At 38.7% G+C, this 18654-nt stretch overlaps 1 protein-coding gene across 4 annotated transcripts in view; it reads left to right on the forward strand.

The window, feature by feature from the left end:
• LOC122884067 (inactive phospholipase D5-like) overlaps positions 1–18654 on the forward strand; it is a 72934-nt gene that overhangs the window by 7778 nt on the left and 46502 nt on the right. For 3 of the 4 annotated variants that reach the window (XM_044213401.1, XM_044213402.1, XM_044213403.1), the window contains one exon: positions 3133–3919. In XM_044213401.1, coding sequence (XP_044069336.1) covers positions 3764–3919 — 156 coding nt within the window. In that variant the 5' untranslated portion in view covers positions 3133–3763. Of the gene's footprint in view, positions 1–3132; positions 3920–15392; positions 15932–18654 lie in introns of those variants that run through there. The other variant, XM_044213404.1, reaches the window with a different exon arrangement.

Genomic DNA, 18654 nt, shown 5'->3' on the forward strand with positions numbered 1-18654 from the left:
AAAGCCCCACTAATGGACTCAGGCCTGTAATAGTGCAAAGATACATAATACAATTTTATGAAGTGAATAGTTGTTTGTTATTATATTTGCTGACAGCTCCTCAGTAGTAACACCAAATATCAAGGCGATGTTCTGTTTAAAAAAATAAAAATCACTGGATCTATTCAACCCTATTCAATCAATAATATAGTAACACTTTTTTTAGACCAATGTAAAGAAATGGCTTAGACTTTTATCTAGACTTTAATCAGTGGCATTATTATCAAATGAATAAATTATTTATCTAATGAGCCCATCAACCATGAGATTATGACCTTGACAAAATGACATGTTTGTAGCCTGTACACTGGCTATCAACGGAAGGGAAATGTAAAATTGTGTAACGAGTGCATGCATGTGTGTGCCCGTTTCTTTCAAAGCAGGCTGGAGGTCCTGGAAGGTTCCCCTACTAGTTCCTGGTTAATAATGGGTATCACATTACATGGTAGATTAATCATTTTACAACACAGGGTTGTATAAATGACATTATGTTGTAGTGGCTTTTATGCTACTAACAAAACAAACATACACAAAAATATACAGTTGATGGGTGCTGAGAATGACTTAAGTTAGTGATGGTTCCTTACTTTACTTTGACAGTTTGTCACAATTTTTATCAACTTTTAAATAGGATAGTTTTTGCCAAATGAAGGGGGAAGACTGTTCAAGCCCGCGACATCAATACAGGCAACATTTGAGGCGAGAAATAAGCCATGTAGCTGCTGAATCTGTTGGAGTTGCAAAGTCACGCTGGACGCCCATGATTTGCATAAAGTAGCCTTACGTTTTTTTGTGAAGGCCTGCCCGTGTGCCTATTGAGAACATTTAACAACTATAAAGCAGTTCAGGTGGCCAGTGCAGGTTGGCCAAGTTACGGCAAAAATAAATAAATGCTGGACGTTCAGAGAAGAACTCAGTTGGTCAGAAGGACTTGTTTTTAAAGAACTCCAGACTTGCAAGCATGTCATCATAGCTCTTAAATCTATGTTTGACATGGGATCCCATATGAGATAAACTCAGGAAACACAAGGCAGAGCTGGTGAGGTTCAATGATTTAATAAAGAGCAAAAGGTTTACATGGATAATCAGGGAGGCAGTGGTCAAAACCAGGGGCGCAGTCCAAACAGGTAAACGTAAACCTAGGGAACAGGCAAAATAATCCAAGTCTAAAACGATCAGGCAGAAAGTCCAAACTCAAAAACCACTAGACCGCATCAGACTGGAAAGCTTGACATCAAAGACAAAGATGAACTGGCAACAACACAAGCGAAACACACCAACTAAATACTCTAGTGAAGGGAAGATAACAAGACACTGGTGAAACTAATCAGGGCAGGGCAAACAATCAAAACTGTAGGGAAAAACACAAAAAAGGAAGGAAGTGAAGCTACACAACACATGAGGAGAGGTGAGTATACAAAATGAAACAGGAAATGACTAAACTCAAAACCCTCAAACCATGACATGTACTGAGTTGAAAGCAACATTGCATAAATGTTTGTGTTGAATAGAAAATAATAGCCAATTAAAATAATAGAGGACCTGAAAGCTAATGGTTTAAGTTAAGAAGAAGCATCTCTAAGCTGAAGAAGAGAAATGCTTTAACAATGTTTAGATTATCATTTGTTAAGATTCAGGTATATTTGCATTGGTTATATATTCGGATGTTCTGCTTGAAAGAAGGGAGATATGATGTGAAGTAACTAGTGCTTAACTTGTGGGGGCGCTGTTAAGCTAGTGGTACAGTGTTAACAATGTTACTTAACCTAGTTTCTCAGCCCTGGAATTCAAACCATTTTCTGATGCCCCAAAAATATATGTTTAAATAATTAAATTAATATCAAAAACGTGCAACGGTTGGTCGACTAATGGCTTGAACTATTTACTATTAGTCAACTAGGAAAATATTTAGTCGGGGGCAGCCCTAACTGTTACTGTATATGGCTGACAGTGAAAGAAATCTCCGTACAGAAGTAATTCATAATAAAGATGACATCTTCTTCTACGAGTTATTTATTTATCGTTCACTTAATTACACATTAAAGTGTTTAAGCTATAAATACAAACTAGACTGTAACTGTAACTTCAGGTAACATTAGAACCTAGCTAGCTATCATGAAGCAGGCTTAATTTGGACACGGGAAGTAGGTTTGCTGAGGGGGCTGCAGCACCACCTAAAATCAGGCCTAGCACTTTTATTTATGACAACCTTACATGTCTTTAACTAAGTGTCTCTGGCTGTTTCTGTAGCCCAGAATGAAACTAAATACCCACATGGCATTATATTTTCGTCTTATATTTTTAAAAATGTGATTGGCTCACCGATTATATTTTTCATATAACAGGCAGAGAATCTTTGCATTGGTATTTTATTGCTGACTTAAAGCATCTCAACAGCAGTGGCTGAGAGTCAAGGCATGCAATTAAAATGGATTGTTTCCATTTCAGAGAGTTATGGTTCACTGGCTGTTTGCCACTAATGATTTCATTGTCTAGATTGTTTGTGTGTGTGTGTGTGTGTGTGTGTGTGTGTGTGTGTGTGTGTGTGTGTGTACAGCATGGGTTTGCTTAGATGCCAGTTATAAGCCAATTTAAGTTTTTAAGCTCTGTTGCATCTCTGGCAAGCCAAAGTAGGGGAAGAGAGGTACTGCAGCCTCACTGCACCAATCTGCTGTGATGTGCCAAGGTGTGTGTGTGTGTGTGTGTGTGTGTGTGTGTGTGTGTGTGTGTGTTGGGAGTGGTGGGAAGAAAGATAGAACATGACTGTACATGTAGGCAGACTGTGAAAGAGGGAGAGAGTTGGCAACCCAAAGAGGCAGGAAAAATGTGACATAGTGAGAGGGAAGGATGTCCCGAAAGAGTTTGGGAGAGATATAGGTATGGGTGTGTCCATTTACTCCACTGGTTCAGCTGGTGTCTGTTTTAGACAGGGGTATTTCCTTCCTCTATTACGCTGCATCAGCATCACCACAACTCTCTCTGTCCCCTCTCTCTTTCTACCTCTTTCTCTGTGTTCCTCTACCCCTCCCTTCCCCTCTCTCCTCTTCCTCACACATATGCTCCCATGCCTGAATCGGTGGAAATCCTGATCAGAGTCGTCGCAGTCCGTGGTCTGCTGAGAGCTGAGCCTAACAGGTCTGTGCTTAGCTAAACCCAGTCCAGTCTTGCTCAGCAAATATTGAAGATCTCATCATGAGAAGGTGAAACCCTGCTTTCTGGAGGAACAATGGAAAAGGATTTCCTACAGCCTGTGGACATTTGCCAATAGTGGTGAAGACAGGGATGCTCCTACTTGATGAACAGACGTATGATGACAATGAAAGCTATTTGGTGATGCATTTGTGGAATGTAAAGCTTCAATGTCAGATATCCTGTGTTTAAGTTAATGTTTGGTAAAAGGAGGTAAGGACAAGGCTAATACTGAAAGCTTTGTGATATTTTTTACATATTCTCAACATCCTGTCAGAATACAACCCACTGGAGCTGAACGTTTGCAGCAAATTGTTTTGGATAAAAAATGTCACCTTTTGCTGGACAGTTATATGAGTGTATTCATTTTTTCACTATATACAAAGGAAGTAAGAGGTGCAGTCAAGTTGAATGTACACAATGCATCCCAAAAAGGAAGAGTTTTCTTCAGCTATTAACAGGAGATCAACAAGTGTATTGATTCTTTTACCAAGACTGAGAGACCATTGCACCATCCACCCAATCATCTAGCCATATGGAGCTACGAGAGAACCGCGGGTCAATGGGTGGCCAGGGGTTAGGGTTCAGCATCTCAGGCACCGGGATGCCAGCCAGTTCCATAATAATGGCAGTGCGGCAGCAGGAGTACTCAGCCAGCGTCTGGCTTCGAAGGAGAGAAAAACTGGAACATGTAAGTTCTGAACACTAGAGCTGGGGTCTGAGGAGCAGATTGAAGGAGGCTGAAATGCTGAGACAAAAAGCAGGAAGCTAAAATGTTGGGCCCTGAGTCATTCAGTCAAAATATATTCAAGAAATGCTTGTTTGTTTGTGAGAAAACATTAAATCCTTTAATTAAAAGGTAGTGCAATAGGAACAACTGAAAAAGCCCACACTATTCGACTAATATGCTGTAGATGTTAAGTTGTTTTAGCCAAAATATGTTAGTGTGTTGTAATACTTTGTCATATACAAAAGTATGTAAGTGTTTCTCAACTAAAACACTTATAAAATACTTATTTGTGAGTATCTATTGAGGCACGTTCTTCCACACTGATCACTGCTTAATTAAGGGTTTCAGAAATTGAAAGTTTAAATGTTTGGAAAAAGCAGGAAATAAGTATGTTGGTACAAGAATGTTTGGCTTTGGGTGTCAATAATAATATCTGAGAGGAAATTAGTTCTGGTGACTGCAATGTTTGAATATTGGATTTAAGGCTGGATTTGTATTAGAAGAAGAAGTATGCAAGAAGTATGTACTCTTTAGTAACCTGAAGTGTATTAAGTGCTGGAAATCAGATCTTGGTTTGCAGGCACTAGTGGACAAAATAAATTTTTTGACATAAAATGTTGGAACTATGGACTATATTGGGTTCATAATGCAGAAATAATATTCAGAATTGTATGAAAAGATGAGACAATTAGCAGATAAATCAATTAATTAACTGACAAATTTAACTGGCAACTATTTCAGTCATTTTTCAAGCTAAAAATTGCTGGTTCCAGCATCTCCAATGTGAGGATTTGCTGCTTCTCTCTGTTTATGTCATTGTGAATTAAATATATTTGATATTTGACAGTTGAAGACATTTGAATTTATCACCTTGAGCTCTGGGAAATTATAATTGTAAATCTTCATTATGGACATTTAATTGAGAAAATAATCAAATGAATCGATAATAAAATTAGTTAGTTGCAGACCTAATTGTATGCTTATAAGAAAGTTGGCAGACCATGGAGTATATTTGTTGTGTCCCATTCAGACTGTGTTGAGGAACTTCAACTGTACAGAAACCCTTGTTTGAATACGACATACAGTGTAACTTTCTAAATTTTGCATGTTGTGGGAGATCTCCTGTTATTGCTGGAGGAAAAAGCTGTTTTTCACTTAAACTTCACACTTTAAACTGTGCCTTTCTTTTGCGTCTTTGTGATATTCAACACTTTCAGTCACTTTTGTTTTCTATTACAAAGGAGTTGTAAGGTCCTTAGGAGACTCGCTGCTTGCAGGTAAACAGTATCAGCATTCTACAGAGAGCCTCTAAGTGTAGAGATTCAGCGTCGGGGAAAGGAATGGAAAAGGTGTGTGTTGAATATTTGATGCTGGAGGGGAACAGTGCCACGTCCAGAGAGTTGCTTTCTAAGCCTGTCTGCATAACCAACTAGGATGATGAATCAGCCTGTCCCCTTCCTGCAGACATACACACACACATAACAGTGCACACAGCCACTGAAACGCACACACATACTGTGTGTTTTTGCAGGCAACAGACCACACACACAGACACGTTACTTTTTAGACAAGCCTGCAGCAGTCGCTTAACAGACAAGGAATTTTTTTTACAGTTTAACTCTACACAAAACTGACCCCCAGACGCACACAGTCTATGTAATATTTAGCATAAATTATTAAGGACAAATGCAAACCCTACGGTCTCTCTGCAATTAGGTAACAACACTAAAATTATTTTCAGAAATGTTGCCATTAAGTCTGTGTCTTGGTTCTTAAAAGATGCCCAGGATGTGTTTGCAACATCTGACTGATTAGACTTATCTTTCTAGTCATGAAAAATCTCATTATTACTTAATGGAATTTTCTTTAAACAGATTCAGCTTGGACATTCATTTAACGAAAGAGCATGAGTTACCCTGCTGACATAGATGATAAATGGGGAGTAAGTAGGAGGAGAATGAGATAAGAAGTTGGATACAGAGTGCTTCAGATACACTCAGTACCGCTGTCAATGACAGTTCAGCATCAACTTGTCAAACTCTGAGTCACGAATGACTAGAATTTGAATTATAGGCATCGATAAATAAAACGTGATAGCTCATTTTGCTCATAAGGAGCGGGACTATTGACAGACTGACTGATGAGATACACCAATCAGTTCAAGCATGAGCCAATCAAAAATGGTGGTCTTAGATCATACTGTGAGACAAGAGAAAGGCTGCGCCAAAAGAAATTTAGGACTTAAGTACCACAATGTGACTTTTGCTACATCATATGCTTTACAAACTAACCAATCAGAATATGACATGAAACAATGCAGAATACACTGCAGAGCTAGCGTAATGCTACTGTAAAAAACACATTTACCACAAACTCATTCAATATGCATTTCATGTTTGGCCATGTTTTCCTGGCCATAACCAGCCTCACAATCTCCTCCTCCTCCTCTTTTGAGGTGTTTTGATGCATAGAAGTGCCAGAACTGTGCCCAAAGCTTGTTTATTGGTTTTGCCACATTTTCAAAACATGAGAGCGGTGCAGATGGATGACACGAGTTGATGACACATCTCTGCTTGCATCTGTTTCTTTCTCTATCGTAGAGCTACCAGGCTTTCATCACACCATCTGAAATGCCTCAGAATTTACTTTATTAGACTCATCTCACACAGTGTGACATGCAATGAACTTGTAAGATTGTTGTTATTGCATATCTGTAGTTCTGTAAACAGTCAGCATAGCACCAGCGTTCTGGTGGGACATGCTTTTAGAGTTGTTAGCCAGTAGCTTCCAATGTGTATTTTCTTTTACTCACCTCTCTTTCCTGTTACATGAATCTTTGCTGAGTGATTCATTTGAGCTCATGTGCATTGTGGTTATTACGGTTGCTTTCTAAAAGTATGTAAGTGCATCTTAGTGGATTTAAAACCATTAAGAGTCTGTGGTTAATGGTTATATGGATACCTCATTATTTTAAGTCACTAATGATCATTTATATTTCACATGCTTGGTTTCAAATGCACATTGCACTGAGGTAAGTAAATTACCATTTCAAGTTTCTACTGAGGCAAGTACTGGATACAAAGTGTGTACACTATATGCTCTTAAGATGGACTTAAAGTAGATGAGGCAGCTGCTTACAGCCAGGTTGGGAGGCTAACTCCGGATCAAAGACGGTGAAATGTCCCAGGTGAATTTTAAGGGTTGACAGCTCCAAGTAGGGCTGGCTCCCCACACTGATTGCACTTTCAATTTCATGGTGACTGTGCTGATGTATAGACCCAAGTCTGTGGAAATGTTGGTCAAACTATTTAGGGCCCTTCTGAGGCTTTCTCTCCTGCATACAAACTGGTCTAAGAGGTGAATTTAATTTTCATCTCATGCAGTTGGAGATTGAGGATCATGATGATGAAAATTGTAAAGAAGAGAGTTAAGGACATTTGGAAGTTTTACTCAGCTCAAACTGAAACAAAAATGATTATTCTATTGCTGCAGATTAGCTATTGTATGAATTATTAGTATTGATTATATGCTGTGAAAAGTTCTACACATACCCTTATGATGAGATTTGTCCTCTGGAATTGATAAATGGGTTCCCAGTGACTTGGTTGAAGAGCGAGAGATGTTTTACAGTGCATGATGATGATTACAAAAAGACATATTTTCTTACCCTTAGTGGTATAACTATGCATATAGTTTTGGTTTTTACCAGCTCAGGTTTTGAGATATCCATCTCTGAGATTTCTGTTGCCACCCAAGTACAATGGTTAGGCTTTGAAGTGGGTGATATGGATAAAATCCTCTATCACAGTATAAGTAATTTTATATTGCAATATCAACATCACAATATATAACATAATCTGGAAAAATCAATTGAGGAACTGTTTATAGATCAAATAACCACACAGGGATATCTCTTTTTGGCTAAACCAGCAAATTAAAAACCTGACAAATCAAGGTACTTCCTCACATATGAAAAAAAAAAAATTAAAATCAAATATTTTGTAAAACAGTCTTCAGACACATCGATTTGCAACATTGCCCTCAATGGCCTATAGTACCCAGACATACTAACTGGGTGGATACCACTTTAAAAACCAGTGGTTCCAAACAACCATCAAGGAGGCGGATCCCACTAAGATAGCCATTGCAGGGCATGCATGACCAGGGGAAAAATGAGGAGTGGAACTAAACTTGAATGAATCTGATTAATTTGTAAGAAATAGTCATCTGATGGCGCAAGGCTGTCAAGATTCAGGTTAGCGAGATCAAATGACAAAATAGTTTTCAAACAGGTAATGCTCATTGATCAAACACAACCAATCAAATCTTAAATATGATAGAGCCTTGACTTGACTTGTTTTTGATAATGTGAATTTAATAAAATTCTCCTTGACTCCTTTTGTAACTAGTTCCCAAGGTATTGATATCAGTTGATAAAAACTAAATTAAGTTAAGTGTTGGGAAGGGGCTGGTGCCTAAATTCTTTTTCAGCTTCCATAGGGGGGGCTTGACAGAAAAAGTCAAGAAGAAGCACTGGTAGTAACGGTATGGCAGAATCTCCAATGGTTGACAATTTTTTATCTTCTCATGGTATATACTGTATTATCATATCGCCCAACCCTAATGGAGGTGAATGGGATTTAATTTGTAATGCTCACAGAATTTAAATTTTACATTTAAACATCTCTTTCCAGAAACAGTGTCCCAGTTATGGATGATGTACAGAACGCACTATCAACAGTTTTCATAGGAACTACTTTGTAGTAAAGAAATAGTCCTTTAAAATTAAAGACTCACTATAAGTAATGACAGATTTACAGGCATTAACAGATTCACAAAAACACAGTGATGAGTTTTTAGGGAGAGTTAAACTCTGTTACATATCTGTTCCCTAGATGATTTTAAAAGATTTCCTATCATCACATTTAATCCCTACAAATCCCTTTGATAAAGGGCGGTTACAATTATCTGTCAGTTATTTAGCAGAAGGAAATGCTCACCTTAAGCTCTGTGCTTTAACTGTCTCAACACTTCAACCCAGGCATAAAGCAGCTTCCCCATAATGCTGTTAGATGGCTTTGATCTTTCAACAAGACGCTCCAGTGTCATCGTTTGCTCTTGCACATAAAAGAAATACATCACTGTCTCACTTTCTCCTGTTAAGCAGACACGTTATCTGTTGCAGGGAAAATGTTTCTATGAAGAGTGATTGGTTAATTAAGGGTGTTTTCTCATACCCCTTGGACAGGATACTGTCTCTGTGTGGTAGATGGAAGACAGCCAGTGAAGGGAAGCCAGTAAAATGAAAGAGCACACTCTTTGGTGCCCGTAGGGGCTGATTGAAGTTAGCCGAGCTTTCACATAGTAGAATTTTCTTCCTACCCAAGTTAAAAGGGTCCTTTTGCAGAAAGGGAGACCAGGGGAGAACGATGTCTTTATTTTAGTGAGAGGGATATATTGTTGGTGTGAATGCAGTAAAATTTTATAGTCAGAAAAAAATCTAGATATGTATATGTAGGTGCCTTTGGCTAGAAGCTTACTATCATCAATCACCCAACCAATTAAACTGATGCTTGGGTGTTTGGCTCCCTATTAAAAAGCTTGGCTCAACTTCAGCAGCAACTTTACGTTGTGTCCAGGCTTCTGGCTGTAATTAAAGTTTTCCTCCCTCCCGTCTGTTTGTTGCTAAAAATGTGTCATGCTGCAGCTGTTGAAGACACATCAAATTGTTAATCCTCACTGTCCATCTGTACAGTTGCATCAGCTGAACCAAATCACTGAGTCGATCACATGGATCAACACTCTAACCATTCAGCTTTTCAATCATCTTGTGGTTATCTAATTGCCGCCCACTACTGCTAATAAGACATAATCATCTGTGAATCATTGTGTTTTGATCTTTCTTGCTGCAATCAGCTTCGGCATAAATCCATCTGCAGTGAAGAAGTGTTTGTGCAAAATGACTTGCTCAGAGAATATGGCATGCTGACATACGGTTCTCAGATCTTTTACTAAATTAAAAGTAGCAATACCATAATGAAAAAATACTCATACAACTCCTATAAGCAGTATATACACATTTAATAAAATGTAGTTGTATGCAGCTATAAGAACAAGTGTTTATTAATGACGACTTTTACATGACTATTACAACTGAGTTTTACTATATTGTCATTCATGTATTGTCATTCTGTTTATACATCAGCCTCCACTTACATGTGCACACAAGAGGAGTCATAGTTGTTGACATATACATTAATTAACACATCTGCTTACAGCTACATCATACTGTGATATGATGCATTTATTCAATGCTTACATACTGCTTATAAATGCTAAACATGTGGGGTTAAAGGAAAATGTTACTGCTATTTTATATAGGTCAGCTGCTGAGTAGCTTAACATATAGCAATATGTCGCATTTGTATTAGCGCATCATATGTTTCATTTAAATCTGCAAAGCATCTAAGAACTACAGCATTCAGATAAATGTAGAGGTATAAAGTAGCATACTGTAAAATGGAAATAATCAAGTATAAGTACATTAAACCTGTCCTTAGGTACTGTTGACTTTTCTCCACTGCACATAAAATACAGAGACAGGTGAGGGAGTTAATGAATTACTACTGTACTATATACAGAAGTATAGCATGTTGTGTGTTGTCTATTCTCATCATGTTGACACTATGATGACCTACAGTAAACAGAGTGGCATTAGATAAAATCGTCTCCTCATGTATAAGCAATTTGTTTAGTTAAATTCAGATTATAATATGTTATTGTTAATAGTGTTATCCACAGAGGCTTTATGAAAGATCAGTGTATAAATGGTTGTGTACTGTATACTGTATATCCAACCAATCATTCATAGTGCAGTGATTGGGTTCATACCATTTAGACCTTTAGAACAGTAGAGGGAGCTACTGCCTAATAGGAAAAATAGAGGAAGACTTTCATTTAAAAAGATTGTGACTGCATTTTGTGCATGAACACGTTTTTGTGTGACTGTTGCGTGCAGGTGTGTGTTGTACATACAGTACCATGATAATTGACAATTTCAACACTAACTAACTGAATGTCTCTCCAGGATCCGAGGGGTTTGAAGTATGCCGGCTGTCAGTTTCCCATATGAGAGCATTCAAATCTCCCTCGTCTCATTTACTTTAATTGGCTGTTTATTTTCTTCTCTTTTTTCTTTGATGGGTTTCTTTACCGTGTGGCATCTCAGACTCCAAACATGTTACCCCTCTCTCTTTGCACACACATACACATACACACTCAACCACATGCCGAGACAGATTAATAGTGACAATCCACTGGAAGCCATACCCATGCCTTTTCATCAGGTGAACTAATCAGGCAATTAGTTAAAACTCATTAGAGTCAGTCTCTGACTTTGGGAAAGACAAGTTATTTTTACTGAAAAAGTATTACATGAGTGATTGTGGGATGCTCACTGCTTTGTGAAATCCATATCCCATTGAAATGTTAGAGGGATTTAAACCTGGCATAAATGTCTGTGTGGTAGAATCTCTATATCTTCTTATAAAGAAGCTCTCTGGCTCTTTAAATTCTTGCAGCACTGAACTCAGAACAGAGGTTAAAGAGGATTTTTTTCATGTTGGCATTTCATAATCCAATTTAATGTTTCCTTCAGCCCTCTGTCGTATCTTGATTTGTAGAAATGTTTTGTACTGAATTTCCCAGGCTAACAGTTCACTGCTAATAGTTGTAATATTGGAAGCTTAGTACACTCTCACTGTTCAGAAATCTTTAATAAAGCGGATGAAGCAGAGCTGCAGAGGACACTATTGAAGTGCAATATCTTTGTGCTGGGAGGGATCTCCTCTGTGTGGTTGTATATGTCTGGTTTCAAAGTGTGTGCTGACTGTGGGATGCAGCTCTGCCGACATCGATGTGTAAGTGTATTGATGGATGCCAGGCAAATTTTAAAGCGCTTTGGATAAAAGTGCTGTATAATTGCAGTCCATTTACCATTTGTTTCTTTAAAGGATGAATTTAGTGACTTCCTCAGGCTGTGTGTCTCCATTGGTTTACTCCAATCCATGGGCAGCTGAGGATTATTTTAAATATTGATGTGTTTCATGTACCGATACAGTATGTGCATGAAAAAGAGAGCAAGCGAGAGCGTGAAAATTAAAAAATCTGCCCCATCACTCCAATTAGAGTCTGTATCTTGTCGTCACACTCCTAAGATCCTGCAGTAAAATGATTTTAAAGCCACCGGTGTATTTCCTGTGACAAATCACCATCTGTTGTGTTTGGACAAAGAGGTGAAATCACATCAAGCAGCTGATGTTGTTTGTTGGTGCAACTCTTTTCTAGGCTGTCACTTTCTGACAGTAAATCCCACAGGACTGGTGTAACTACTCTAAACACACACACACACACACACACACATACACACACACAAACACACACACTGACTGATTTGTTCATGTCCAACGTAATGAGTTTTTCTAACTCTTTGTAATTCCTCTTTTTTGTTTCAGCCTAAACTGTAAATAGGAAGAAATGTATATAACCTTGTTTATAACCTTTCCAATAATATTGTAACCTTGTGAGCTATCATCATGCTCAAGATGGAAACTATACCCAAAAAACTGACATACAAAACCAGCATCACCTCAAAATAAAGACTAGCTTCTAGCTACTAGCTTTCTACTTGGACTGCCTTTTTGCAGTGAGTGCCAAAAGTGTGACTTTAGGGCAAAGTAAACCCTGAAAATAACCGTAAAACTGTATGAGGTAGAGGTGCCCCTTTTTTGCCCATAACCTTTAGAGAGTCTGTATACGCCAATGTTCTTTATATAAAACGGAAATGATGACATGTTCAGGACTCTAACCATTTAAAGCGATAAGAGGATAGACAGTCACAAACATCGTGCCAGAGGGGTTAACTAAGATGGCGTTAGAGTGACCCTATCCTGTCCGGAGTGTGATGTGTTAGTGCTGCAGCAATACTGCAGAGATTCATGTTGTAGTGACAGGAAGATATAGTCAATGAGGCTCTGACTTGGTTGGTTGTAATTTTAACAACCTATGAAAGCAGCAATACATTTATTAATCTAAAATTTATTGCAAGCAGTTCTGGAGCTTCACAGCTTCAGTTATCCAAAATTGTAAAGATGTAGATTTGGTGTATATTGCACAAAAACATCCAAATAGAGTACAGCAGGTAGTAGCACATCAGCATGCTGCCTTGCTTCTAACAGTGCTAGCTGACACTGACCAGAGGGAGGCAGCAGCTTGACCTTTCATGAAGCCCAGCATCTGACGGCTCCCCACCACCTGCCTGAGGACATGGCAAAGAAACACTGGAGCTGATACCTGAAGACTGGCTGTGAAATGACCTGAGCCAGTTGTTATACTTCATCAGTAACACCTGTGACAAATACAAACCACAGTCTTGTCTTTTTGGTGTTTAGAAAAACTGACACATGGAAATATCAGAATGTCTTACATGTAACATGGATCATTATCAAATCCATCATATTAGCCACATATATTTGTTCATACTGTGTATCTGTAAAATAGGCACCATAGTGAGAGCTCCTACTTCTAAAGTTTGCATGAAGATGTTCTTGTGTCTTAAATGCATCTTATTTGTTGGATCTTTATTTATAGCCAGTTCTTTGCTACTGTAATGAATCAGTATCCCTTCAGGGATGAAAACTCCTCTGATGTGGAGCACAAAGACACACCCAGAGAGATATTTCAGAATTCAGCGGCAGTCACAGCAGGTAGAAGTGCTTTTGAACAAATTAATCAGCCTCAGAGAAGTGATCGACTATTTATCTGGCCTACAGCTTATATAGATCCCTTAGAGGTACTAAATGAGACATGCAGATACATATTATACATTAGACAAGCACGGATGAGATTAATGCTCTAGGACTGAAAGCTTCTTAGATTCACGTTTCGGCATTTCTGTACTGTTAAAGAGTCGGGATGATTTACATGGAGATAGGATACAAGTTAGGATAATCTAAGTGGATGTTTTCGCTGACAATGTCCCTGCGAAATACTGATGAAACAAAGGAGAAGAAAATCAGACAATACAGATGCGCAGTTCCACTAATGAGCAAGTACAACAATCTTAAACTTAAGCTCATGGTCATCCTTGTAGTCTTGCAAGTGATTTGGGAAAGTTGGCTGAGTAAAGTGTATGTTACAGTAATGGTGTTTGTTTAGGGGCTTTTATGGCCAGTGCAGTAAAGTCGTACTAAGCTAGAAGGTAGTAAGCTGCAGGTGGGTACTCCATAAAAGACATAAAGACATTGTATTTATAAGGGCTTTAACAATGAACAAAACACAGTATCTTCTATTCTGTACCATTCTCTGCTCTGATCTATGATGTTTTTTCCTCATTATATATATTGCTGCCTTCATAGCAATAAGAGTAAGCATTCTTATAGAGACCCTCTATTTATTCAATCCAGGTCTGTTTCTATTTACTTCTCTTCTCTTCCCTCCTTTATACCTACTGCGTCATAATGAGCTCTGACATGTGAAGTTTAATAGCACCCACTGTTGGCCATTTTGTGTCACTACACAGCTGCAGGGCAGACTGACTTTAAAAGATTTACTATCCCTACTCTGCAAGTGAACAGGAGCTGCATTGCATTTCAATGTGCTGCCAATATTGCCACTGCATACTAAAACGTGTAAAGTTAACCTCCGAGAATTACTTTATGATATCTGCGCTTGGTGTCACACTGAGATTCACTCTTGAACACTATGTAGCATCTCTTTCTGTACCCTACAGCTTTCTGTCTCAGTCACAAATAGGAACAGGAAATAGGATGCATTAGTGTGTGTGTGTGTGTGTGTGTGTGTGTGTGTGTGTGTGTGTGTGTGTGTGTGTGTGCCCTGAGTTATTACACACTTGCTGACTGCATTGCATGTGATCAAACAGAGTACAGGAGAATAAAACAAAATGGTGAATAAGGATGTAGATGTATGGTGATATAATACTTTGTAATACTTTATAACAGTATGAATGTTTGCAAGTGGTTCACATTGGTTTTTACCTGTGCCTCTGCATCAATAAGACATTTTCCTGTACATTTATTGTATTTCTGATTCAATATGTGAACAAAATCAAAAAAGAGTATAGAAATGAATAGGTGTGTATAATGTGTGGTTTTAATCACATGGAGATTAATTAAGCAAGCGCAAGGACATGGCAGCTCTCTACTACCATACTCATGCACAGTATAGGGTGAGAGGAGACGGGCAGGACAGGCGAATGGATGGACAGTGAAAAAAGAGGAAATCCGGACCATCTATTTATTCTCTCTTTCTGCGTCTATATGAGAGAACAGAGAAATGTGAGCTTTCTATTAGAGGGAGAGGGTGGGGAGATAGAGGGAGGGAGGGAGAGTTAGAAGGAGGTGGATGAACACATGATACAGTGAGATGAGAGGAGAGGAGGAAAGTGAGACTGATAGGAAAAGGGAGGACAGGAAACGTAGAGAAGAGAGGAGAGCCAGATGATAGAAAAAGTGTGAGTGGAGGCTTGATAGCTAGATAGATAGCTAGATAGATAGATAGTTAGATAGATACAGATAGATGCCGATAGCATCATGTTAGGATTTAGGTGTGTCCTTTTGTGTTAGAGTTTTCATTCATATAACAGACAGAAGAGGCAGGGAAGAGCAACACTTTTCCTCTCCGACACATACACACACACACACACACACACACACACTCATCTTACGCACATACATGTGCATTTACAAACACCAACACATATATTTTCACTGCGGAGAGAGAGCGACTCCCCTCCTCTGTGACTCCAGGGAAAAGAGGGGAAGCGACAGATTTTACAGCTCACACACATAGACACACACACACACACAGACTCTTTGTGTTTCTCTCATCACACACACCCAGAAGAGCACGTGTTTGTTTTAGAGTGGACTAACGACAGAGGGATGCATCATGAAGGTGAGCTCTCTTTACTATAAATTTATTTATTTTTTGTGTGAGTGTGTGATGTTACTGGGCTCTCATCCATAAGCATGTTCATGAATTGGTTTCATTATTTTTTTCTGTCTTACTTTCATTACTTTGACTATCCATCTGCCTATCTATTATCTATTATCTATCTGTCTGTGTATCTTCTTACCTAATGGTCTTGAACTGAAAATAATATTGTGCTCTCGACCTGTGTGCTGAAGATGTGAAAGTGATAATGTTTCTCTCTGGAAGTGTCAGGTGTTCTGACTGTTCTTTGGCTGCAAGTGCTTCACACCCAAGTGGCTTTTTACAGCAAGTGTGTGTGTGCAGAGAGGGAGTGTTGATTATAGTGTAGGACTCGAGGACAGTTGTGTTGGTGGTGTTCTTGCACATTGTGCTTTGTTTGTAAGAATCAGAATGAATCATTTTCAAATGTTGGTGTCTTTTATCTGTTACACTGATGTTTATATGATAAGAAGTAGCTCAGAACTATCTTCATGTGTGTATCCCTGTAGGGGAGTCCATGCACGCTTACAATGCTGCGCATGCTCATGCAGACTTGAGTAAATCTTGAAAAAGGTGCTGATATTGACTTGGTTGTGTGAATATTTCATTCAGTGGCTAACATAGTTTGCTGTGCGGCCAACCTTCTAGCAACACTGTCTCAGTGTAGCATCACAGCTCCTTTAATACTTGTGGAACCTGTGAAGTCTGCGTCTCTGATGCTGCACAGAGCCAGCAAGAACTTTAATGAGAGATATGATTTTTTTTTCTTTTTGTTTATTTGGCAGTGGATAGAAATTGGTTCAGAGCTGTCTTTCATTTATCTGTCTATTCATAATGTAATTTCTGTGTAATGTAAAAATAAGGTGGTAAGTGTTTATATGTGGTTATACTATATTGTTTTGCTGCAATTAAAACCTTAAAGGATGTAGTAAAAGCAATAAATGTTTGGGGGCTGTGTATCACACACTCTGGATATGACTTTGATTATGTCAAAGGGATATTTTTTAGCTGTAGCACTTGGTGTCTTGGGTTTCAAATATTAACTCCACTCAAATATAGAGGAATACATCCACCTCTGAATTTCTTCAAAGAAGTCAAACTTCTAGTTTGTCTACCAGAGATCACTGACAATGAGTTTATTTTTCAACTGTAAAATGTCACGTTCAGGACATATTTTGGTCACAGTTCTTTGAAAAAATAAATTTAAGGGATCCTTATCATAAATTATTTTTTATATTGAGTTTTACAGTTAAAAAAAAAAGACTATCAGCCGATATATTCTAATCATTCAAATATCAACCTTAAAAAGGCTTGTCTTACATGTCAGCATGCCTTACAAATTGCATCCGGAAACACACAAAAAGGTATCCATGAATTTTTGTCACTTTGGGTAAATGGTACATAATAACATAATTCCCCAAAAAGCGAAATATCCCTTTAACTGAACACTGGAGTTTTAATTTCATAGCACACTTCATCATAACACAAATCAAATCAAAGAATGCTGGAGGAGGACAACCAGACTAAGCTTGCCCAGTCTTACCTCACTGTGAACTGACCAGCTCTCATTGGCTGTTTTAGAATTAATCACTGATCGGTGCACGATACAGGACTCAGGCCCATGCAGTAAATATTACTGTAATCGCGTTTTACTGTCATTTTATCCACTGCGTGTCCAAGATAAACTTGGACAACTATAAATCAGCCCAAGACTTTTACAGCTAGATTTTCCCTTTATCATTACTCCTTCTTTCCCTCTGTCTTCTTCTCTATTTTTTCCCCTTTGTCTCTGTCTCTCTCTGTCTCCTGGTCCCATCAGTCTTTCACCCTGTTTGCACAGAGGACTACCTGACAAGTGGGCTGCTGGGCCAAAATGGGCTGGCCAAGTCTATACTACACTCAGACTGTCTATCTGTGGGGAGTAGGGGAGAAAAGAGATGGGCAGTATATTGATGGGAATGAAGAGAGATAAAAAGGCAGTGTAATGAAAGAATGGAAGGGGTGGCACTGTGAAGAAGAGAAGAGAAGGACATGAGGGAAGATAGATACAGATACAGATAAGATGACATGGCAGAGAGTCTTTCATAATTCTGCCCACAGACAGCATCAATATGCTGGGTACACAGACACACACTGCCACACATGCAGACACACACACACACACACACACACACACACACACACACACACACACTTCTGCACACACACAAGCATGCAGACACACACACACAAACAGACCCAGAAGCCATCAGACCATGGTGCTAAGCCCAGCAGACAGTAGAGCACAAAACACCTGAAATGGTATCCATGACAACCAAACTACTGACTCCAGCATGTTAGTCAAAAACAGTGGGATAGATCTAGAGTCAGTACATTCACTGTGCATGATATTTCTTCAAAGATGGGTCATTCTGGCCAGACCTCACTTCTTGAAGAGGCTTGTTCACATTGAAGGTTAGAGTTTGGGTTAGCTCAGTTCAGGGTTAAAGCAGTCTGACTCAGTGCACGTTGTCTGCAGAAACTGTTGTATTAGACTTCTTTCTACTCTCCCTCTGTAGCATTATCTGGTGCCATTCTCAATGAGAAACAACAAGTGGTAGACTCAGCTAACAAGCTGTATTCTAATGATGGAAAACTTCCAACCAAAAAATATTTGACTTGTTCCTGGTGTGCCTCCATGCGCCATTTAAGCACTTAACATTCAG

The sequence above is a fragment of the Siniperca chuatsi genome, linkage group LG11 (assembly GCF_020085105.1).
Source record: "Siniperca chuatsi isolate FFG_IHB_CAS linkage group LG11, ASM2008510v1, whole genome shotgun sequence".
Classification (NCBI taxonomy): domain Eukaryota; kingdom Metazoa; phylum Chordata; class Actinopteri; order Centrarchiformes; family Sinipercidae; genus Siniperca; species Siniperca chuatsi.